Source organism: Neodiprion fabricii, chromosome 7, assembly GCF_021155785.1.
Source record: "Neodiprion fabricii isolate iyNeoFabr1 chromosome 7, iyNeoFabr1.1, whole genome shotgun sequence".
NCBI classification, from domain to species: Eukaryota; Metazoa; Arthropoda; class Insecta; order Hymenoptera; family Diprionidae; genus Neodiprion; species Neodiprion fabricii.
In genome coordinates this window covers 23,458,979-23,481,894 of record NC_060245.1, presented here as the reverse complement: position 1 = coordinate 23,481,894, position 22,916 = coordinate 23,458,979, and the positions used below count along the sequence as shown (strand labels likewise).

The window sequence follows — 22,916 nt, the reverse complement described above, 5'->3', positions numbered from 1 at the left end:
TTGCTCTCAAGAATTCGAAATCGATCGTTCATTCTTCGAGAAATTATATACAAACTGTACAATCTGGTATTAATTGCTTGATCGATTTCTACCAGTCTGTAATCGTTTTGGGAAAATATTTATTGCCCCAGGGTAAAGAACCCCCATCTTTCTCTCTCCCTCTCTCTCTGGTAACCCTGAAACGATATACGTTAAAGTCTCGGAAAGTCGTTTTCCCGTCGCTGCGCGACGACTCGTGTTGTCTTCTTGCTTGCTGGCGTCGTTTCTTGACGGCGGGTCACGTTCCCCGTTTCCGGGAGTGTATTAAATAATGAAACTTCTTTGGAACGCGTTTTATATAGAAGAGAAAAAATATAGCCGATACACAGTAGTTGCCTAGGGTTCGGAAAATGAAATAAGAGATAGAACCTGTGACCGCGTAGCTAACAATAAAACAAAAAAAAAACAAACAGAAATTTATTATCGCAATTTGTATTCACAAAAATAGTCGGATAATTACAAATATACATTAACTTGAGTAAATCATCATCTAATTTAACTATTTCTTAAATGTTTATAAATTTATTATAATTTTTTGAGGATTGTTCATAAGCGAACTTGAATCTAAATCTTCATATTTTTACAGTAGTCGGTAAGTTGTTTTTCTATTTTCATTTCTTTGTTACTCCAATCCTACAAACTAGGTAACTTGTTTACCTCTGTTAGGGCTTACTAATATTCATGACGTTAACGTAAACTTTTGAAATTCAATAAATGAATAAATATTATCGGTTTCATCCTTGCTGTACCTACAAAGCACATTTGTCTCTGCGACGAGGCAAAGAAGGGTTGACAATCGAGAGAACTTTCGCCATCGGTCCGTTTTTCTTTGTTACTTTCCGTTATTATTTTCTACAATGAGACAAGTTTAAAAAAGGGTTTCTCCCGGGGCGCACCTGATAAAGTCAATGAATTTAAATCGACAGTATATATACATCGAGGGTTAACCCGGTGACCAAACCAAGCTTCGGTTAACCCGACAGAGAAACGGGGACATCCCTGAACAGCTGTCGCCTTTCGGCTTGAGTCAGGTCGCGGGGTTCCGCAAGGCTGGCTGGTAAGCGGAGTATGAAAACCGCCTTGCAATTTTCTACAAAGTAATATGCGGGAATTTTCGCGACGCGACTTTGGGTAATTTGAAAATTGAGTCAAAGGCCGGTGGCCACGGGTTTGAATATGCATAGATGCGGTTCTTTTTTTTTTTTTTCGTTGTACCTAATTCGTTTCGCGCCCTGATGCGTGGGAGGCTTTTGCATTTTAATACAAATATTATAACACCAGCGGCCGGGTTTAGAAAATATCTCTGAAAAGCATCGCGTGTATAAAACCTTGGTATATAAACCGAGTACGCGCATTTGTAACATAAAGCGAACCATGAATCCGGACGAATCTGTCCGCGGATTACGACGAGAGCAGTCCACGAGCCTCGGCTTTGGATCCGGCAATAAAACATCGGCCGATATCTCCTTCTCTTTCTCTCTCTCTCTCTCGGCTCTCTTTCTCGCCGCCCGCTTTGCCAATCGGTCAGCAGCAGGGGTTGACTTTATCTCCCTTTTTGGAACTCGGCATCTGCTCCTGGTTCCGCTCCTCGTCCTCATTCTCCTCCTCCGAAGACGCGGCGGAACTTTGCTTTCCCAGTCGCGGCACGCGCAACGTAATTGCGAGGGTGGCGGGGCAGGGCCGGGGGTTGAGGCGCTCATTAAACCTCCCCGACTACCCACACGGCATACGGGATCGGCCAATAAAATCATCCCTTGATCGTCCGGGCTTTAGGTGATGGAACAAATAATGGTTGGACATATTGCGCGCGGGGTGCGGGAAGCTCGATTGAAACAAAACGCCATTGAACGCGACGAGACCGGGGAACGAGAAAAACAATAGACGGCTGACGGACGACGGACGACACGCCCGGCTCTTTTTCCTCTCTCTCTCTCTCTCTCTCTCTCTCCCTCCCTCTTCATCCCCCTCCTCGCTAAACACCCGAATCCCGGTGACGTCCCTTGAGTAGGAAGTTGCTTTTATTAGTTCGACGCGTCGCGACTCGCAGCGCGGTAAGTCGCGTTCATGAGAAAAGTAGGGGAGGAGGCCGAGTTGGTCCAAGAAAGAGCAAGGAGGAGAGCTTCGAGTGTGTGGAACAAGGGGTAAAATTCCCAGTAGATCACTGTCACGCTGCGAGAAGCCAATATAAATACCTCGACGCCTTGTAGATATATACTATATTTGGTACACCAATAGTGCAGTGTTCCTCTCTTTTCACTTCGATTTTATTGCCCTATCCTCATCCAGTCCCCACCGTCGTTCGTATTGAGAATCGGACTGCAGCAGCGGAGAGTTTTCACTCAGCCTCAATTAAAAGTCAAGTTCCAAGCTCCGGCGTCGAGCTCGCAATTTTTTACATCCCTCGACGCAGCACAATCCCGGACATTTCTCCAGCGAGTGCTGCACTACAGACGTGTCTGTACATCCTGGAATTCTCTTCTTCATTATTTGTCTCTGAGACACTCTGAGCCTTATATTCTGTAGATTGGCGCCTCTACTTTCACACCCGGAGACGGAATAAAGAGAATAAGCTGGGCAGAAATATTTATAGACCCTCCAGATGCCTTCGTCGATGGGTATACCAAAGTGGAATATATGTATATCTTCGTGTACGTGTACGCTTTGGCGAAAAGCTCAGCTTACAACTGCAACATTTCGCTCTCTCTCTTGCTTATTTCGATTTTATTCTTTCTTCGGATCTTCGTGAGCTTGAAATTCAAATTGTGGGTGGTAAGAATAAGAGACAAAAAATTGTCACTTCTTGTTTCTTTTCGTTTTTTTTTCGTCTCTTTTACTTATAAATAGACGCTACACGCGTATAGAGAGAGAGAGAGAGTTTCTTGGAACTCCCTGGGTCAGTTCAGCGGTCGAGACGGGCCACGAGGTCGAGTCCCGAAGTAGCCAGCGTCAGCTGGTCGGCAGGGTTAGCGGTGCAGGCTGTCGCTTACAACTTTACCAATATCCAGGAGTAACGGACACAGGGATGATGGCAGAAAGGACAGTGGCTTCGGAAGGCGAGGAACCAACAAGCCTCGTCGAAAATAAAACGTGGATATGATACTTACACGTGGCGCACGCGTCAACTTTGCAACTTTGACGCTCCAAGTTACTTACTAAATATCGACTTTAACATCCGAGAATTCGGTTCTTGAAATTCAATGGGATCCAGCCTGCGGTTGAACGCTGAGAAATCTTGTTTCGATACCACGAACTTATGAATGAAATTCCAAAGTTTTATAACCATGCTGTAGCCGATGCATAGACGCGCACGACGGATCCAAGATCGTCGATTTCGGATGGACCAATACCGAGATATCACAGTTTCAACGACACGAATAGCGCGAGCTTGCGCGACTCAGCTGCTCGCTAAAATCGTAATACCTTGAGAAAGGCGCGAGCAGAATCGAAAAGCCAGGACTCGTTGGACTCGCCTCGACGTCGACGATCACGTGTTCATTGGTGAAATGCTGCATTTATTTTGTCCGTTGCATATCAGGAAGCTCTGGTCTGGTTGTATTCAACGAATAGCGTAGCTTGCGCGACTAACCAGCTAAAATCGTAACATCTTGGGAACGGCGGGAGCAAAATCGAAGAGCCAGGACTCGTTGGATTGGCCTCGACATCGACGATCACGTGGCTGTTGGTAAAATGCTGCATTTTACCCGATGCATATCGGAAATATATGGTTTGGTTCCATTCAACTTTTCACGCCATTTCACCGAGATGTGCGCGATGATGCCGCGGAATTATAACACCGTGACATGAGCAAGTACGCGCAGCGTGTGAATTACGTTCCATAACCTGCAAAAACAGCAGAGTGTAGGTAGGTGAATATGGGAGAAAGAAAACGGCGTTGCGAGTTCGCGTCGCGACGCGTCGTCGCGTCGCCAGCAGGATGGTGTATTTTTATATCCCGAGGTGGGGAATAAATTTCGTCCGGAATACCGCGCGCGACGAGAGAGCCGCGGTGTTGGCTGGCTCTGGTGCAGAACAGGAGAGCGCGGTGGGCAAAGTGAAAGCTAAAAGCGTTCGTAGGTATTTAGGATTGATAGCGGGTTGGTCACAGTAATTTATCGCCCCTCTTCCTCCCCTCGACTTGCGCCGCTGCCTCCCGGCCTCCCTTTCGCCTCCCAGGATTTCGATTACTTTGGAGTGCCTCGCGCGAATCGCCCGCTTCCTCATACTCCGTCCGATCATTCGCCGACCAAAACGAGATCGCGTCCAAAACACACACTCCAAGCTCCGGAGACGGGCCCCGCCCCTCCCTCTCCGCCCTCGTCTCATCCACGTGTCGTTCGCGACTCGATCAACACCGGCCAGCAACAATCAGGAACTCTGATTGATTCTGGTTCGCCGCTTCTTTCCGAATAGGTACGAAGTTGTGCACCGTGCTGCAGCAGCTGTGGTCACGGTGCGTTGATCCAACCAAAATCGATCAGAGAAGGAAATTCAATCGGCGTTGAGTTGGAGGTGAAGGACGACTCGACGTCGTTTTGACGAATCGCGCTTTCAGCGGGACGGGAAGATTTTTTTTCCTCCGATATTCGAACATCTCAACGGAAGGTAATCTTTGAGGAACTGTAGAGTTGGAAGAATTGACATATTTCTTACAGCACATTTTCATCTTCACTCACGTCTTTGGTATACCGTACAATTTAGAGTGGTCCTTGAAAAAGTCATTTTTGAATTTCACGATTCAATTCCAAATAATTCAGCAACGATTCCCTTATTTTTTCACTTTTTTATTTCAATTCTAACCCGTGCCCGCAAGATGTTCGTTTTCCTCATTTAACCCTTTCGGGGACACAATAAATCCACCGAACGAATTTTGGCTGAAATTCGATGTAGGGGGTATCTTGGATCGTTCATTACGAATCTGAACTCAAAATTTGTAAATTCAAAATGACGAATCCAATATGGTGGGCCAAAATTTAAAAAATTATTTGATTTCGATAAAATTCAGTACTCGGATGAATTTTGAATTGAATCCGCGATTTTGAATTTTGAAACTTCGAGTCCAGATCGTACTGAGCAACCCAGGAAACCCCCCCCCCCCCCTGACCGGATTTTATCGAAACCAGTTTGGTAGATTGAATGTGTCCCTAAAATGGTTGAAAGGGAAAATCCACCCTCTTGCGAGCACGAGTTAGGGTTGATATGAAAAAAATTTTGAGCTGATTTAACGAGTGAACTAATAGAATTTAAAAAATTACCTTTTAAGAACCACCCTGATATACATACATAATATAACGTGAGTTACAATCACGCAAACGAGTGTTAGAGTTTCGACAAGGCGTCGTAAATGGATCCCCGTTTTTCGCGCAAAATATTTTCACATCGACGTACGACGAATGATTGTGTCGTGTGTCGTTTCAGGGGTGGAATGAGGGTTATATAGCGAACTCGCGCGGGTGAGTGAAAAGATTTAATTAAAAAGTTAACCCCTAATTAAGAGGCGGGTACTCCACCCGGTCGCGATGGGTTATCGACGAGAGAGAGGGAGAGAGAAAAAGTGAAAGAGAGGGAGAGATCGGCCGTATTTCGATTAGAGACGACCTAGGGAACTGGTCCGTCGAGCTCTTGGGGGGGTAAATGCCGGGCATTTAATGCTAGGCATCGGGCGAAGCGGCAGTGTCGCGGGAAGCGGCGGGGTTAACGCAATCAGCATTCCCGGTTTAATGAGCCCCTGTATCTGCAGCCGGCGTTCCTCCTCGCACTCTCGGCTTTCATCTTCCTCCTACCCTCGGCCACTCTCCTCGCTTTCTCCTCGCTTTCTCCTCGCTTTCTCCTCGCCCGGTAGCCACCGCGAGAGGGACATCAGCCTCGGGCCTGACAGCCGGGACGACGGGGTAATTGCTACCCTTTCAAAACAGACACCCTTCGCAACGCTCCGGCTGCACTGACGCTCTGTAGGTACAGGTATGCCCGCACCTACAAGAATGCTCTTTGCTCTTCGTGGATTCCCACGGTGCACTTTACACGTCGCTTGTTTCGCGAACAACTCGGATGTATGTCACTTGTTATTCTTTTTCGCCGATAATTAGCGTAATCGGAGATACACTGATGATTTTTTTTTTTTTTTTTTTTTCGCTGAAAGGTTCAGGGACGATCAGGATTATGGAAGGTACAGATTTCGGAAGATATTCAATAACCGTAAATTTTTATTCACGAGTTAAAATAAATCGAAGGTATATTTTATCCTCAAGACAAGGCTCCGACGCGAAACTGTGACCTTTGACCAGCTACGTATTATATTTCCAAAAACGGAGGATCGATCTTGTCCTAATTTCTTGGCCGTAGCGATTACGCCGAAAGAGAGAAGATAACGCGGAAAAATTGTCGAATGGGAAAAGAAGAAAAGAGGAAAAGAGACGAACTCGATAACGAATGTTACCGTTTATACTCGATAGTGCGAGACACAATCTTCCTCGCAAGTATATGTATATACAGCGTTAACAACTCTGATAACGGTTGTTTTCGTCAGTCGGAGCTTTCGGCGTTTACGTTCGCGGTGAGTGATGATAAAAGTTGGAAAACGGGCAGAGGCTGACATCCGACCCGATTCGAAGGAGAGACGAGCGTTTTACTTAGCCAAATACACAAGCTCTCAAGGTCTTTTTTAATTAAATTCAAATCCTCTCGCTTGATCAAAAGCTCGGAACTTCTTGCCGAGGAGGCTTGGCGGCGGTGCCGTCGTGGTTCTTCGGCGTACTTGCGGTTGCAACTTCTTAGAAATAACGCGATATTTCTCTCACGATCTTCCTCCTCGCCTATCAGGTTAATAACACAAAATTACTCGTGCATACAACTGTATCTACCAATCTACGGAGCGGAGTGTAGATCAAAGAAATACGACTGGAAGCAGATTCTGAACTACGAACTAGACGGCGATACTCGACAGGGGTAAACTCGACTGGCTACGTAAGAACGTACCCACAGTGGATTCAGCGTAACGCGCTTTCGCCGTGCGCAGCTCGACTATCCGGTAAATAACACAACGTTGTACACACGCACCGGGAGGTATACTTCAAAGGAAGCCCGACGTCTCGGGACAACGAAGCAGCCACGCGAAGATACTGCACACTGCAGGCGAACTTGACGGCTGAAGTAATATTGTGCGGTGTGCACGATGAAGATGGAATTGTTGAAGAAACAGAATATATTTCATTGGCGCCCATTCGCTTCAATCTAGTATCCCTTGTTCCAAAGACGATGAATTTGATTCAACAATGTCGATTTAGGTAGTCTGTCAAAATGATTTAGTCGAGCGAATTCCTTGATTCAACGAAAGCCTTTCTTGTCGCGATCGAGTGAACCTTTCAACTGTTGAAGTCTTGATTCAACGAAACATGAATTAAAACAAGCTCAATTCGTTTTGCTAGAACATTTCATATTCTTAAAACAAAACGACAGAGGTGCGTTCAATCAAATTTTTAGTCATCTCAATCACACATTTTCTTCATAAGAGATTCACATTTATACCAAGGAATTCACGCTGTGTTATCTTGAATAAATTGATAGTCAGCATGATCAAAGTCTTGATTCGATGCTACGTCAAGTTGTCACAAGTATTTCGACAGACAAAAGTGTTTTGTTGAATCAAGCACGTATCGTGTTCGCCGAATTTGACAACAGCATTCAGTTGAGTCAAACGAATATCACTTGACTCAAACAATCCTTTCCCTCCGTGTAGGCAACGGCATGTGGCCCACAAGGGCGCATCCTAGGCTGGGTTCACGTATACCTATACGGTAGATATCGTGTACATGCAGGCCAAGAATGGAACGACGATGTTACGTTCAGCGATCCGGGCGATCTGGGGAGCTTAAGCCCGTGGCAAAAAAAAAAAAAAACGGCAGAAAAGGTACAACAAACGGTGCGCGAAAGCGTTGATCACAATTTTCTCTCGAACATGTCTACCAGGAGGAATCCGATTCCCACTGAAAGTGCTGAAAAGTGTTTCGACGTGTCGCATGTCGGGTGGATATAATCGACTGGCTAAGCTTCCGCGGGACGAACGCAGCTGTCCGAAATCGGAACAAGCAAGAAGATTTACTGAAAGCTCAAAGGATCATGATCGGAAAGCCACGTTTCGTCCTCTTTATTTTTGGTGAAAATTTTATCCGGTACGGTGCGAGAGGAGTGGCAGGAGTCGAAACACCTTCCTCAGGATCTGCGTCGAGACCGCGGAAGGGAGAGCAGATGACATTCATTTTCCCGTCCATTGAACGCGGATGGCTGATGGGTGCTCGGCGAGAAGCGGAAGAGGGCGACAAGCGTCTTCTCTCCGCACCGGTGAACGACCTCCACGGTATGAGGTCTCGGGGTCCTTTTGACTCCATCTCACACCCTGAGGCTGGTCCTCGTGTCGCGGTGATCTCGCGGTGAAATTTCATCCTTGCATCGGGTACGTGACTCGGGAGAAAACACTCGTGTGGACCTGATGAATATCGAAGGGAAAAGAAAGGCAAGCGAGAGGGGAGGGAGGAGAAGGAGGAGGAGGAGGAGGAGGAGCTTGACACCTGACACCTGTCGGTCCCACTCGCGGAACTTGCGTGTGAGGATCCGGTCGGTGAACGAAGTTTTCTTCGAAATTCTCGTGTAGCGGAGACGCCATCGATCAGAGGACAAATCTCGGGGGGAAGAGGGACTCGTGAGAAATCAGGGAGGCGTGCGTAATCATAGAGTGAAATATTAAACACGGACGGTGAACTTTTATTAAAAATCCCTTGCAGCTACACGAAGGAGGAAAGAAGAAAGAGGCGGGAGAGAGATAGAGAGGAAAGAGAAAATGATGGATATGTCTCTTTCGCGAGCGTCTCGCGAGACGAGAGGGAGAGAGAGAAAGCGAAAGCCGTCCGGGGTCGGAGGGGGGGGGGGGGGGGGTAGAAAAGAAACGAAACCGTCGACGAGAACTAAAAAGCAAAGAATCCTGGAGACAGAAGTCCGATTAATCCACTTTCTCTCTCTCGCTCTTTACTTCCAAGCTGCCCCGAAACCCTGGCTAACTAACTCGAATTGCTACATAGGATAATTTCAGGATCGGAGTGCCATGAGGGAAGAACCGCCGTCGATGCTGTTCAATTTGGCAAAATTTCAGGTACAGACACTCGTTACGAAGGACGATAGGCAGAGTGTTACAAGCGGTTTTCCGTCCATTCACTTCGTTGATTAAACAATAACCCGCGGTGGTTGGAAAAGATCGAAGGAATTGTTACAAAGGTTCGAAAACACGAGAAGGAAGAATTGGCGACAGCTCGTTGGACTTTGTCCCCCTACATCCGAGTTGGCAGTTAAATTCGGATGAGGGGAGAGCCTCGCCCCACCATTAAAATGATAAAACAATGTTTGCGGTGGTAAGTGGCACTAAAGCTGCCGCTTGCCTAACCCCCAAACCGCAGGACGTCGCGCCGCCTTCCACGGAAGGAAGGAAGGGGCGGTTCAACGCTGAGAAGACCGTCTTGCTTGTAACCTCTTGGCTTAGACTCTTAGGCGCTCGGCACTCGTTCGACGCTGTACTTGGAAACTCCATTTGTCCTAACGGAGCTGGGAGGCGATTCTGAAGAGACGACGTGGCCGTGCCGCCGAGCTGTAATCAAGAAATCGTTGACAGCTGAGGGTGGATCGCAGATCGAGGACGTCGACGAGATGCGCGCCGGTCCACCCTTCCAGTCTCGACTGGGAAAAGTTCAACGTCGGAAGTCCTAACGTGCAGCTCTCTTTGTCCCGTTTCCTCTCATTCTACGCTCCTCAAGTCCCTCTTTCACCTCGAGGAGGGAGCCGTTCGAGGGGTCGCACGCCCTTCTATATAACAACGTTTGTAAAACGGGAATCCCACGGGACCGCGGCCGCGGCGGAAGTGGAGGTGGAGGTGGAGGCTCGAAAGACTCCCGGGGAATCACCTCTCAAAGGAAATGGAAATGGAAATACTTAAGACTTCCTCCGCGTCCTCCTCCTCCTCTTTACTTCGCTCTTCTTTCAGATCCTCGACAAGGTCTCATCGAAACTACGCAAAGTCTTGTACTCGGATTGTCGGGAGGCCCGTCGTGTTTCCTCCGTGGTTTTAGCAGCGTCAAAAATCGGGGTGTTTGCGGCTTTGCCGGGGTCGCCGTTGCCGCAGCTTTGGCAAACACTCTTTCTCCTCGAGTTACTCCAGAAAGAAGGACGGACTCGAGTTACACGCGATTCTCCGGACAAACGTCGCAATATTTTCGAGCCTCAAGGGTGGACCGAGCTTTTACTCCCTTTCGGAGTTGGATTTCCCACCCCTCGCGATATTCTGTCCTCCGATCGAAACGACTGGATGCTACCACTCGACCGGGGGTGGCGGAGATGCGGTGGTTGCTCGCTCAGGGTGGTTGTTTCGATCCCTCGCTAGTAGCTTACTAAGAGAGGAGAAGAGAGGGATGTGCGTCTGCCGTACACGCCGCCGCCGACTAACATCTTAATAATACAACCCGCTACAAACACCCTCTACTTCATTACCCATTCCTGTCTACGCGAAAGCGAATTCAAGGGTTAACGAACCTCCCGCCGTTGGTAGCGTCTTCCATACTTCTACTCACTCTCAAACAACTTCAATAGAGAGATTTCACATTTTCAACACAATATGTACACAGGCGTATTATGCGAGCATGACCGCAGCTGGTTTTTTTTTTTTTGTTTTTTTATAATTTGAAATCGCGTACGCCAAATGACGCTTCGCGATCAGGGATATGACGATGCTTGTATAAGTATGTCAAGTTGGCAAACTTGATCAAGTATGTCTTACACGCTGATCAGCTTAAGTTACCTCCAGACTTAATACCGCGCCTCTCCACACCTACTTGGTTTCATCATCTTTCCTGTATCGCGTATTTTCTTTATCTTCCTTCTGTCGCCTCGTGCTCATAGGTACCAGAAACTTCATTAACTCACTGATCCGTACCAATCACTATATCCCATACGCTGAACTGCAGATTGCTTTCAACTTTTTCTTCTTCCTCATCTGTGGGAAAGTGTTCGGAAGAAAAAGACGAAGAAGAAGAAAGCTGGAAGAATATTTTTTTCATAGAAAGAAACTCTTTTACTTGTTGCAAAATAAAGTCCAACTCGAAAATTGGGGGGGGGATAGACAAAAAACTTAATAAAAACTGTTAACAAAAATTATTCAACCCTCGAACATCTCGCCCTTGGGCTTTTTTCATTCTCTCGTCCTACCGGGGTGAGTGGGGCAAATTAAAAATAATACCAGCAGTAAAACGTCTCCTCCTCGTCGTCGTCGTCGTCGTCGTCATTTTCTCTCAGCACCCCGCGGAAATTAATAAAAATAAAAATTATCACAAGTTCTTATAGAAAATACACGTAACGAGGAGAAAGAAAAGGAGAGCGGCCGGCTTTTGCCTCAACGTTACATATAAATATATACATATATATATATATATATATATATATATATACATCTACATTTTTATAATGCGATCATTATACATTTCGCTCTCCTTTGATGCTGACTACTTGGCGGTCGACTGGTACAAGGGTTTACCGCCGTCGACTTTTATGAACCAAACGATTACACTCATTTAATACATACCCCCAAGTATACATTTCTCTGTGTATTATATATCTACATAATTATGTTATACATATATATATATGCATATATATCGTATGTATGCGTGTGTATGTGTTCATAGTCTTGTGTACCGTCATGTGTATTGTGGGTGCAGTAAGCCGTCGAGACGGTAGCGCGGCCGCAGCTGGAGAGTGTTGAGGGTAATAAAGCTGATCGCCGAGAAGACGAGGGCGAGGAAACTGAGGGTCTAAGTATGTGTTTAGCGGTATAGCGGTCCCGAGGGAGACCCGGGGTGTGTACTGGAGAAGAGAGAGAGCGAGAGAGAGAGAGAGAGAGAGAGAGAGTCAAGGGTGACCGCAAAATCAGTTTCCCTTCCTCTCTCCCTTGCAGGATGGTCGTTTGTATTTTTTCCCTCTGCTTATGCTCCTCGAGAAAAATCTCCGGCATCAGCCTTTATGCAGCAGCGAGCGCGGTCCACCGCGTAAAAACATAACGTAGAAAAGGCACAGTACGGACATACGTACATATGTATTTATACGTACGGAATAACGTATTATAACAAGAGTCTAAGTAAGAGCTCGAGTTTTCGCGTGCAAGCCTCGATGCATCGCACGCTTTCTCTGCACCCCCTCGTCTTTTTAATGAGACCCTTCACCACTTTTATTCCCGTCAAACAGCACAACCCCGTGCCATAGCTGGTGCTCCAATGGCTCCGTCTATTCTTTCAGCGTGGCTTACGCTGTGCAACATAACTTTCCGGCGGCCGAACGACGTTCAAACCCTCTTAAGGTTGTTCATTTACTTGAATCAGTACTTTTCTCATTAATTCCATGCGCGATTATCGCATACTGGATATATTTGTGAAATTTATCCGCTCGTGAGCTAAGATAATTTCCGTTAAATCTCCCGATAAAAAACATAATCTTAAAATTATAAACAGTAGTTTAGGTATGAAATTTTTATTTCAAAGTGTTTTGAAATTGAGAAAAATTGATCGGTATTCGATCGATTTCATTCTACCTTGGCTCATTTTTATTCAGTCAACTGTTTTAGACAACTTGAATGGGACGCAGTTTTCTTTTTTCACAAAGTTTTATTGTTCAATATTCAATTTTACAAGATTACGCGAACATCTGTTTGGATCAACAAATAGCAGCATTAAACTGAGTGTTGAAAAAAGATTGATCGTCACGGTGAAATTGTATAAAACAGTGTGACTAAACATAACAATCAAAGAAAGAATGGAATCGATCGAATCCGATGGATTTTTCTCAACTTTAAAACATTTTGAAATAAAAAATTCATATCCAAGCTATTGCTTATAATTTGAATATTTTTTTTCGAGTGATTCAAAGGAAGTTCTCTCACCTCACGGGTGGACAAATATTATTGATATCCGATGTGCGGTTATCCTTGCTCATTTAGTTTCTCACTTTTTTTGCTACCGCCAGTCGAGACAGGCGCTTCTTTTTTACCCCGAGATTAATCGGGGCAATCGTACTTATTGTACGTGCAACGACTTCCGTAACTAGTCGATTTCGTCTTTTTTTAGTCAAGTTCTTTTCGAACCTTACAAAGAATTTTTCCCTCTTCTCTTCAACCTACCTTGTAAGAGCCTAAATTCTTCACGCTGCAGGCCAGCTTCACGTTTCTACCAGCCGGCACTGTTATGTTCTCGATCGAATCTGTGAATTCTGGATCGGAAGTCGGTGCTGGAACATAAAAGAAAATTGGCGATTTTAGTTCGGTGAATGCACGTATTAATATCGAGAATAATCGTTGTCCTGCGTCCTGTGTATCACCGATCTGTTTCATTTCATTTTTCTATGCCCTCCAGATTTTTCTCCCTTCTGTTTCATTTCACCCGTATTACCGCGTAACGTGGAAATATGTAGCCATTTTTCCAACACGTGTAACGCGAATTGTGGGTAAATTTTGAATCGGAACACATATGCCTGACTTATGGACAGGCATAAGTTAGACTGACAGGCTGGTTATTGAGGGCGAATAGCAATTCCTCAAATCTCACTTGATGTTTTATTTTCCGATGGATTTACGCTGACAGACAGTCGCATACGTTTGACGTGTTGTGATTTTTTTCCCCTCTCTCCGACGTTTCTTCTATGCTGCTGAGATTTTTTCATTTTGTTGTTGTTGTTTGTTTTTTTTTTTTTTTTTAATAATTCTTTCTTTAATTTGGTTGTAAATATTCTACAACGTTAGCCAAGTTATTCCTTTCGTCTGCTGACTTTGTAAATTCAATATCAAACACCGTACTTTTGCGTGTTTAAAATTGTTCAAGAAGACGAAGTTATTCGACGAGATGAATTTAGACGGTAAAATTCAACACCAGGGTTTTCTTATCAAAAAATTTAATTGCCTGTTTATTTATTTTCTCTTTAATCTCTTTATACCTATAATGTATACTGCATCTATACTTATATACAAGGTAAATTGGTCCTGAGCTTTGACGCAAGAACCTGGAATGCGAAAAAAAGAAATAAACGAGAAATAATGCGAGGATATAGAAACCCCGCGAAATCGTTGGATAATTTTAATATATCAAATAACTCGCCAAATTTTTTCTTCACTCTTTAGCGTCGTATTTTTATTTTTTTTTTCTTTTTATTTTTTTATTCTTACCACACGGCGCGATAAGTAACGCAATTTTCAGTATGGTTATGATACCTGCGATGAAATTATAACGGCTAGAATGAGAATAATAATGAAAATCTGAAATTACTATACGGTATATATTTTACACACTCTCTCTCTCTCTCTCTCTGTCTTTCTGTCTCTACGTGGCACTTTTTTTCCATCACTTTTCGTTATTATATATGAACTCACGTGGCTATTTTCAATTTTGGTACTTACGGCCTATCAGCCGCGTCCGAAGTTCAATTTTCCGGGTGATTGAATTTCACCGCGAATACCCCGGCGTGCAAATTTCGATTGCACACCATGTAGTAAGTAAAATATTAGTAGACATGTATGGAAAAAGGTTTTCAGTCCTAGGAAAAAAACAATGGAACTAAAATAGAATCCACGAAGCTGGTCAAATTCAGGACGGTGAAACTTGTATCAAAAATGTGGACATAATCGTTATAAAAAAAAAAAATAAAAATAAAAATCTAACGCCACTGTTATTGTTCCAATAATAAATATGTAATAATCAAATGTCACAGAAGAAAGAAAGTTCATTAATTTTTCAAATTTAATCATCCTCTACATCCTAACTTCCTGAAGAATAACCGATACCACACTTTTCCGGAATCTCATTTCCGGACCGGAAGTCTGAGGGTGACATTCTGTGTAGGTACGTGCAAACATACGTGACACAAAGACGTATCAATTCGGGATCCGGCGAATCGCTGTAACGTATCGAACGAAATTAGTTTCGAAACTAACTAACCAAACATCAACCTCACCCCCCATCTCCGTGAGCAACGGTGAGACAGAAACGCACAAACTTGCCTCCGCCTCCACCTCCACCCCCGCCTCCGCCTGCATGCCGCCTGTCCAAACCCTCTGTTTAGGGTAAACCGCAATCTTCGCTCTCAACTATACAGGGACAAATTTTCGCGGTTAGCTGGCGGAATTTCGATTACCGAGCAAACCGATCATCTATACCAGAGGTGAATTACCCGGCTGATTATTAACAAATTCCGAGCATATCGCCTGGCGTATAACAAAATATGCTCGTACCTCTGTAGATTTTGAAGGTCCAGGTATGAATTCTCCGCCAACGTTACGGAGAATTCATTCCAACGTAAAATCTTCTCCGCGTACGGTTTCTGCGATTTTACAATTTTACAACGATAACAAATCGATTCGGATTCCAACAAGGCAAGAAAAGACAAAAAAAAGTTAACTTCTTTTCGTGAACAAATCGATCGGTGATATAAATGTTGTAAAACACAGCAGCTTGCACCGGTCCAGGAATCGGGGCGTCACGGGTCCTCTTCAAAGGACGAGTTAAACCCCCCCCAGGAAGAGGATCCTTAAACCACTACACTATGCACAACGAACGCGGGAGCTGCGAGGCATGAAGTTTAAAGTTACGTCCGGTTTAGCGTCGTGTTGCCGCTGCAGTCTCCGGAAACAGGACGTTGAATTATCTAAGTGTGCTTGCTCTTTGGCTGCAGTCACTGCTGCAGAAGCTCGTCGACGCGACGCGACGCGACGCGAGGATCGGAGGACGACGGGATGCGCCGCAGCTACTAGTCGATTCTCCTTGGCATTTCCGTTACGAAGTGACGGGGAGAGAGAGCGAGAGCGAGAGAGTGAGAGAGGAAAAGGAGTCTGACGTACATCCCCGAGGTTCGGCTGCTGTTACACCGGAGGAAAAAGATTTCTCTCGGAAAAGTTGACGGTTACTTGGGCGGGGTACAAAAATGCGAAAGATCGAAAAGTCGACGGGACGAATTCCCAAAACTCAAATTACCGTAGGTTAAAAACGTAGAAAAACGTCGTCTTGTACAAAAACGAAAATTGAGAACGCAAAAATGTATAAATTTTGTACTGACGTTTTTTTTTTTTTTTATTTGAGAATGAGCTTGGTTGCGAAGGGCAAAATATTGAATCGAGATATACCGAAGAGTCGAAAAGTCGACTTTTCAAATATCAGGCTCGTGCTGTTTTCCGAAATTTACGAATCCGAAATTATCAATAACGACTGACCAAAGACTCGAAAGACCGAAATCTCAAAACTTATTAAGACACAGAATGGACCAAATACCGAAAGGTTGCAAGACATCAAAAACACGTTTATTCTTTCCAACGTGACCAGTTGCAGCTAATAGATGGAGTTGCGCTTTTGAAGTGACACGTGAATATGAAACGCGATTTGATGTAGCGATGTCTTGAATAAATTTAACGTACGGGAGAAAAGATGCTCCGTTTAAATGTTATTAAAAATATGTCGCCTTTGCGTTCATTTTTTCTTCGACGACACGGACGATTGTGTCCGACACAATGAGATAATCTTGATAAAACTAGCGTCGAGTTGACGAATTTCACAAGTTCCGAATTCTCAGGAGATTCGGTATCTCGTCCTTTTGGGATTCTGGTCCTTCCGCATTTTTTTCCTCCTTCCGAACTTTGATTTTCGACAGATAATTTTTATCGTTTCTTGGCTGTTCGAAGCATCGGGCTCTCTCAATTTTTCAACTTCGTAACTTTCGTTTTTCTATACCTTCACATCCCGTGAAGAGATTTTTTTTATTCGGAATGCCGATTGTTCTGGAAATACTTTTTGGTTAGCGTTAAATAAACTTTGGAGAAAACAGTTATTCCACCCACTGATTTATCGAGAATCCGAATTTTTATACCCCCGTCCTTCGTTGTCTTAAATTTTCGCCTTTCCGGGTTTTTTCACCCCCACCCCTATCTTCTCGGTCTTCGTTTACCGTATCCTGATTCTCCTTTCTCTCGACGCAGACGGGCGTCTGCGGCAGCCACGAGGATATTAGAATCCACGCCGAACCGCAGGGGGATGATCATTCGGGCCGAGTGGCTGTTGGAATTGACCGGCGCCAACGGACAATGGGAAACCGGGAGAAAAGCGACCGCTGTACAACTTCCCTTTTCGCTCCGTTTCGCTAATAATTGTCCAGCCGCGCTGCCGTGCCGGCCCGCACACTCGAAGCCTCCTTGTTCACCTTTCGCTCGTTTAATTAATATCCCCGACTCATCCACGCCCGCTCCTTTTACACCGAGATGCATCGACGTTTTTATCGTACCGCACCGAGTATGAAATATCGCTGTTACCGTTCACGGACAGGAGAGAAAAGGCGCGGCGTTACACTTATCAAGGACGTAGATTCGGAGAAAAATTCAATGAATCGAAACATTGACGAGTGCGTGCGAAATAGCGATTTTCAAGTGCAACCAAAGCTGTACTTGTCGTAGTTTTTGACAAGATAATAATTTGACAAGATAATAATTTTATTTAACACAATAATATATACAATGAAATGTTCGCTTATCAATAAATTCAATTCAATTTCTTTTTCAGACTTTCCTTGCTAACATTTAGTACTTTAATCTAGAGCATTAAATAAATCGTTGCGGAATTTTATTCCGTAGTACGCGTAACATCTTTGAAAAATTGCGTTTTTTTTTTTTTTTTTTTTTTAAGAGTTAATTTCAATTTCGAATTACGAATTTAACTCGATTAGCCTCAGTCGTACATCATTGCTCCAACCGTATATTCCGTTCATTCTTGACTGCCGTAAGCCACACTATTTTCCTCTCCTTTTTTCGTTGCCATTGTTTTTTCTCTCCTCAAAAATGAGTTATGTACAATAAACCCACGAGTATAAACCACAGCTAAGGGTAGTCCGCCGGACTGCATATGGGATGGGTTCCTTTATGTCACCGCACTTCATTTTCTCACCTTGAATATGCATTAAAATTCGGTATAGGGTATAATAAATACCCTGCAGGGCTCGCGTTATTACACCACGATGGCTTCTTTTGCCGACTCTACGGTACGAGACACTTTCGGAATTCTATGGAGAAACGAGATGAAGTGAATAACAAAATGCAAAAAAAATAAAATAAAGAATATGAAATACGATTAAACGATGCCGGACAGGGATGGCAATAATTTATACATATAAATAAGAAAAATAGAAAAAAATGAAAAAAAAAAAATTTGACGATAGTTTCAACTTTTCTCCACGCATCGTGCAATACACACACACACACACATTTATATATATATACATATACGGACCCGTGGATGAAATTATTCGTTCGAATTAGCTTTTTTCCTACAGTATACGCATGGGATTATTATACTCATGTACCTACTTGGGAAAAATCCTTAATCTTGAAAATCGACCATCTCCTGTTACGTAGGCAAGCTCGAGTACCATCTCCTCTTCTTCGTTATGTCCTGGCATTACATGGAATGATGTATGTACCGTACACACAGACACACCCACACACACAGAGATGCATAAGCGAAAGGAAGGTTTTTTTCCTGCGGGATCGGGGGTGAAGATGGTAAAAATTGCTGACTAGGCTGACTGAGCCTCTCGGAAGGAGATTTATTATTTACGCTTAAGGGATGTTACCGGCCACCCCTGCACCAGAATTATAAAATCGAGCAGATTATACATGCGGCGATTTGCTTCTTCAGCGTCACGTAGTGATAAAAATTTTCGAAGAATGTTCACGTGGCCATATAAAGATAATAATAATTAATTTCATTTACCGCAATATCCGATAGAATATGTCCCTGGAAGTCTATACACGTGTACATGTATATGCAATTTAGGGTGTTTCAGAAGAAGATAATTTGCAATTTGTTACCATGGCACCCGCTAAAACGTTTATTTAGATTAAAAGAAAGCTTCTGTCAAAGCTTTCACTTTTAAAAATATTTTTGAAATTGCGACTAATCGTGAATACATTTTTTTTTCTATCGATTACATCGATCGTAATATCAATTTACGTCACGAAAAAAACCCACGCTCGTAATATCAAGTATCCAATAAAGTTTTAACTTAAGAGAATAAGATTCCCGGTTGATATATCGTGTTGTGGTACAGATCGTGATCTTTGGGTTGAGTATAAGTGTCAGGAAAGAAATAATAATCAAATTGCTACAACGTGTTTCTTCACAGATTAAAAAAAAATGTGAAACGAAGTGAAAAATCAACTTTGCGCGATCTTCCACGTGACCGTGGCACGCTCTTATTTCGACGGAATCTTTCCTTTAACCTGAACAAACTTTTTACAGGGTACCACGGTGGAGAATCGTGAATCATTTTTTACAGAAACACCCTAATATATATATACGTATGTATAATATCGGGCGATATTGTATATGGGTAATCACGAAAATTGCCGGGCAGCTTTGCCCGCATCGAAGCAGAAAGATGAAAACAGATTTGTCAAGTTACGATCCCAGCCCTTACTTCGCCAGGTTCGCTCGCTCTTTCGACGTCAAACCGGAAACGGCTGCAGGATGAAGAAAGTTTTACGTCGTTGGTGTACACTTTTTGCTATTTCCCCGGTGTTTACCACGCTGCTAAAAGTATTGCTTTATCCGCCTCTTCCCCAAATATACTCCATATATACTCACTGTACACACACACGCACACACAGACGCAGATATATAAAGCTAGCTTAGAGGGAAAAGGAGGGAGGCGGGCCGTTTCCTACACAATGTGGAAAAATGCCTGGTGTTGATCTGATCGCGGTGCTCGCGGTAACGAAAAAACGAAATCTTTTACCGTCTCGATATAAATCGAGGAACGTTCTTTATCTATTGAATCCGCGTGCGAAAACGTTTTACCCGAACGTAAGATTCCCTTTCCTCCTCCTGTCTCTTTCTTCCTCTCGATCTTCTATGCGGGTGCGTATAAAAAGACAAAAAAAAAAAATAAATAAAAATCAAATAAATAATAACAATTTACGCTACGAAGGTTTCGTCAAAAATCTTGTATTAACGAACAATAAATACAGCTTTTTCCCATCAACGAGACAAACGACACCCGTCGATCCGTCCGTCTATCCTCGGCCAATAAATCCCGGATAACTCTTATCGCCGTTCAACCCTTAGCCTTTCTCCTTCGTTTTTTGCCGAGCTCTGTCAACGCTTCCTTCCGCGTTTTTCGACCGGCGGGGAAAGAAGAATGAGGAAAAACTCATCGGCGATGCACAGGTACGGGCCACCCTTAGTTTTTTCCCTTTCTAGAGGTCGTACACCTTGGCCAAGATAACGTTTATCGCGAGGCTCGCTGCAGATGCGGTTGAAAGAAACCGTCAAGAAAAATCACCGCGGGCTTCGCGAAGGCGCGAAATGTCTTTACTCTTTCGGAATAATTACAATAATTATTCAGAGGTACGGCTGATTTTATTTTATTTTATTTTTTTACGCATTTTTTTTTCTGATATCCAACGATTTTCACCGTTGAAGAATAAATTTGCATTAATTTTTAACGACTCGATAAAATACGTCTGTGATACAATTGCAATCAAGTATGGATTGTTTGGTTATACTTGAATATTTTTTTCCCACTATTTTCGGATATTCAATATACTTGACGAAACGAAAGGATGACAGGTTTTTTTTCTTCCTTCTGTTTTTATACATACTCGTAAAAGTAACCTCACCTCGATTAAACCTTGATGAATATTATGCTGTATAAAAAAATATTCTCATTTCGGCAACTTTCAGCAGAGAGAGAGAGAGAGTGAGAGACGTAGCGAGCTTAACAGAGGTTATGTTTAAAAAAGAAAAAAGTATACATAATATATATCAAATCTTGTACGATAATAATTCTATCGATTGAAAGAATTTGAAAAGCTGTGCCAGATCTTGATTGTCTTAAGCCAAGAAATAATTTTTCCACTGTGCGGAGCATGCAGTCTTGTTATGTTTTCGGCAAATTGGCGAAGGAAGAAACTAACATAAATCCACTCGCGTTGGGGCCGGGGTTGATATTCCAAATTTGAAAAGTTTCGAATGCGCCAAATTCCGAACTTTTTTCTGGTTCGGTAAAATTTCATGACTGTGATCTTTCTTTATTTGTGATTTTCCACAACCACTCGTTGAATAACCTACGCTGTGTGAATATATTTTAATTTGTCGGAATTATTTTCTATCGAAACTTTATTTTTGGCACTTTGTCCCGTCGGCTTTCCGACCATTCGAAACTTTGTCGTTTCTCCAAATTTTGATTTCTTTACTCCAAGTTTCGCCACCGAATAATTCGAAATTAGGCGCTTTCGGAATTTTTCAAATTCGGAACTCCAACCCCCCCCTCGCCCTGAAAACAATCCCGACACCGAAGAACAAATGAAAAAAATCGTATATCAAGGAGCACTTCCGACGGAGAGAAGACGCGGTAGTAAATTAGGTTCCCGTGCAGTCTGCAGAGGTTTGCGGTATAAGGAAGAGGGTGCTCGCAGGGCGTGTGTGGGTCGGTGGTACAAAGAAGAGGGTTGCGGAAGCGCTTTTTTACCCACTACACCTAGCCCCCCTCCGTTTTTCCCGCCCCACGGAAGACTCTCGCCCTCTAGCTCTTATTTCCAACCTTATCGGCTAGGATCTCATAAATTTCTTGGAGAAAACGCGATTAAGCGTCCCCCGTCCTGTCCAATCTAAGTATTCAAATGAGCCCCCCTCCCCCCATGCAGCCTATACCTTTTTACAATCACCTCGCCGTTGTTATACCTATTTTATATCTGGCCCGAGCGCGCGGAGCCGCAAGTCTCTTCTTTCTCTTCTTCCTCTTTCCGCTCCTACTCCTCCGATTTTCTTTCTCTCCTCTCTCACTCTCTCTCTCTCTCTCCTCTTATCCGCGTCACACCCCCTTCTTCTCCTTTTAACCGCGGGGGCGTCGGCCGAGGAAGTGCCAACGGCGATTTTGAGGTACCGGAATTGACCGCAAGCCGTCCCTCTTCTGCCTATCTATTCGGTCTATGAAACGACGCTGGAGCGCTAAACTTTCTGGACGGCGGAATGGTGAGGAGAGGAGAAGAGAGATAAGGGGGGCGGAGGGGGGGATGGGGGGAAGGGATAGGAATATACGACTCTGACTTTTGTTTGCCGAGTGGGATGGAATCGAGATCTTGCTGGGCGCGGAGCCGCTCCTCGAGCTCGGAATCTCTGTCTGGACCCGCAAGCTTCTAGGACTCAGCGTCGATAGACGCTCGCAGATTTTATCTAAATGAACTCCGTAGACTTAGCAGTTTCCCTAGACCGCTTTTATACTCGCACAAAGAGGAAACGAGGAAACGAGGAAACGCCGTTCTATACGCATGTATACATATGTATGTATGCATGTATGTAGCCTGCATGCCCGGCAAACATCAGACACACGCACACACACACAGCGATTATATAATGTGATTTCCAGAGGTACGTAAGCCGTTTGCTTCGCCAGTAATATAGTGTATATAAGGGAAAAACGCAGACGGCGTGTAACTTACGTACAAAGTGTATTTGTCAGAGGTATACGTACAACATGTCGCATCGTCGAATCGATTTAATCAGAGATTTCATTTCGTCGATACGAATTATTCACGCTTTCGTCTAATCGGCCATGTGACTGATAATGGTGAATTGTAAATTATTATGAAAGAGAAAATAATCCTGTAATTAGAAAGTAATTTATAACTTGATATTACGTAAACTTTCGGTATTTTATCGCATGAATATGTGGAATTTGGTATTAAGGAAAAAGAAATTATTTCTAGCGTCGCAAAAATGACTTCAGATTTGGGTTACCGAGGGTCGAAATTTGCTGTACGCTAAAACGCGGCA

General features: G+C 43.9%; 2 protein-coding genes across 3 annotated transcripts in view; one reads left to right on the top strand and one right to left on the bottom strand.

Annotated features, from left to right (window-relative positions):
* Positions 1–22,916, top strand: part of LOC124187186 — a 156,501-nt gene that overhangs the window by 72,535 nt on the left and 61,050 nt on the right. The gene's annotated exons all lie outside the window — the stretch shown is intronic.
* The window catches only part of LOC124187184 (neurotrimin-like), a 113,940-nt gene that overhangs the window by 60,707 nt on the left and 30,317 nt on the right, over positions 1–22,916 (bottom strand). For both annotated transcript variants that reach the window (XM_046579524.1, XM_046579525.1), the window contains exon 2: positions 13,238–13,344. In XM_046579524.1, the coding sequence (XP_046435480.1) occupies positions 13,238–13,344 (107 nt within the window). The remainder of the gene's footprint in view (positions 1–13,237; positions 13,345–22,916) is intronic.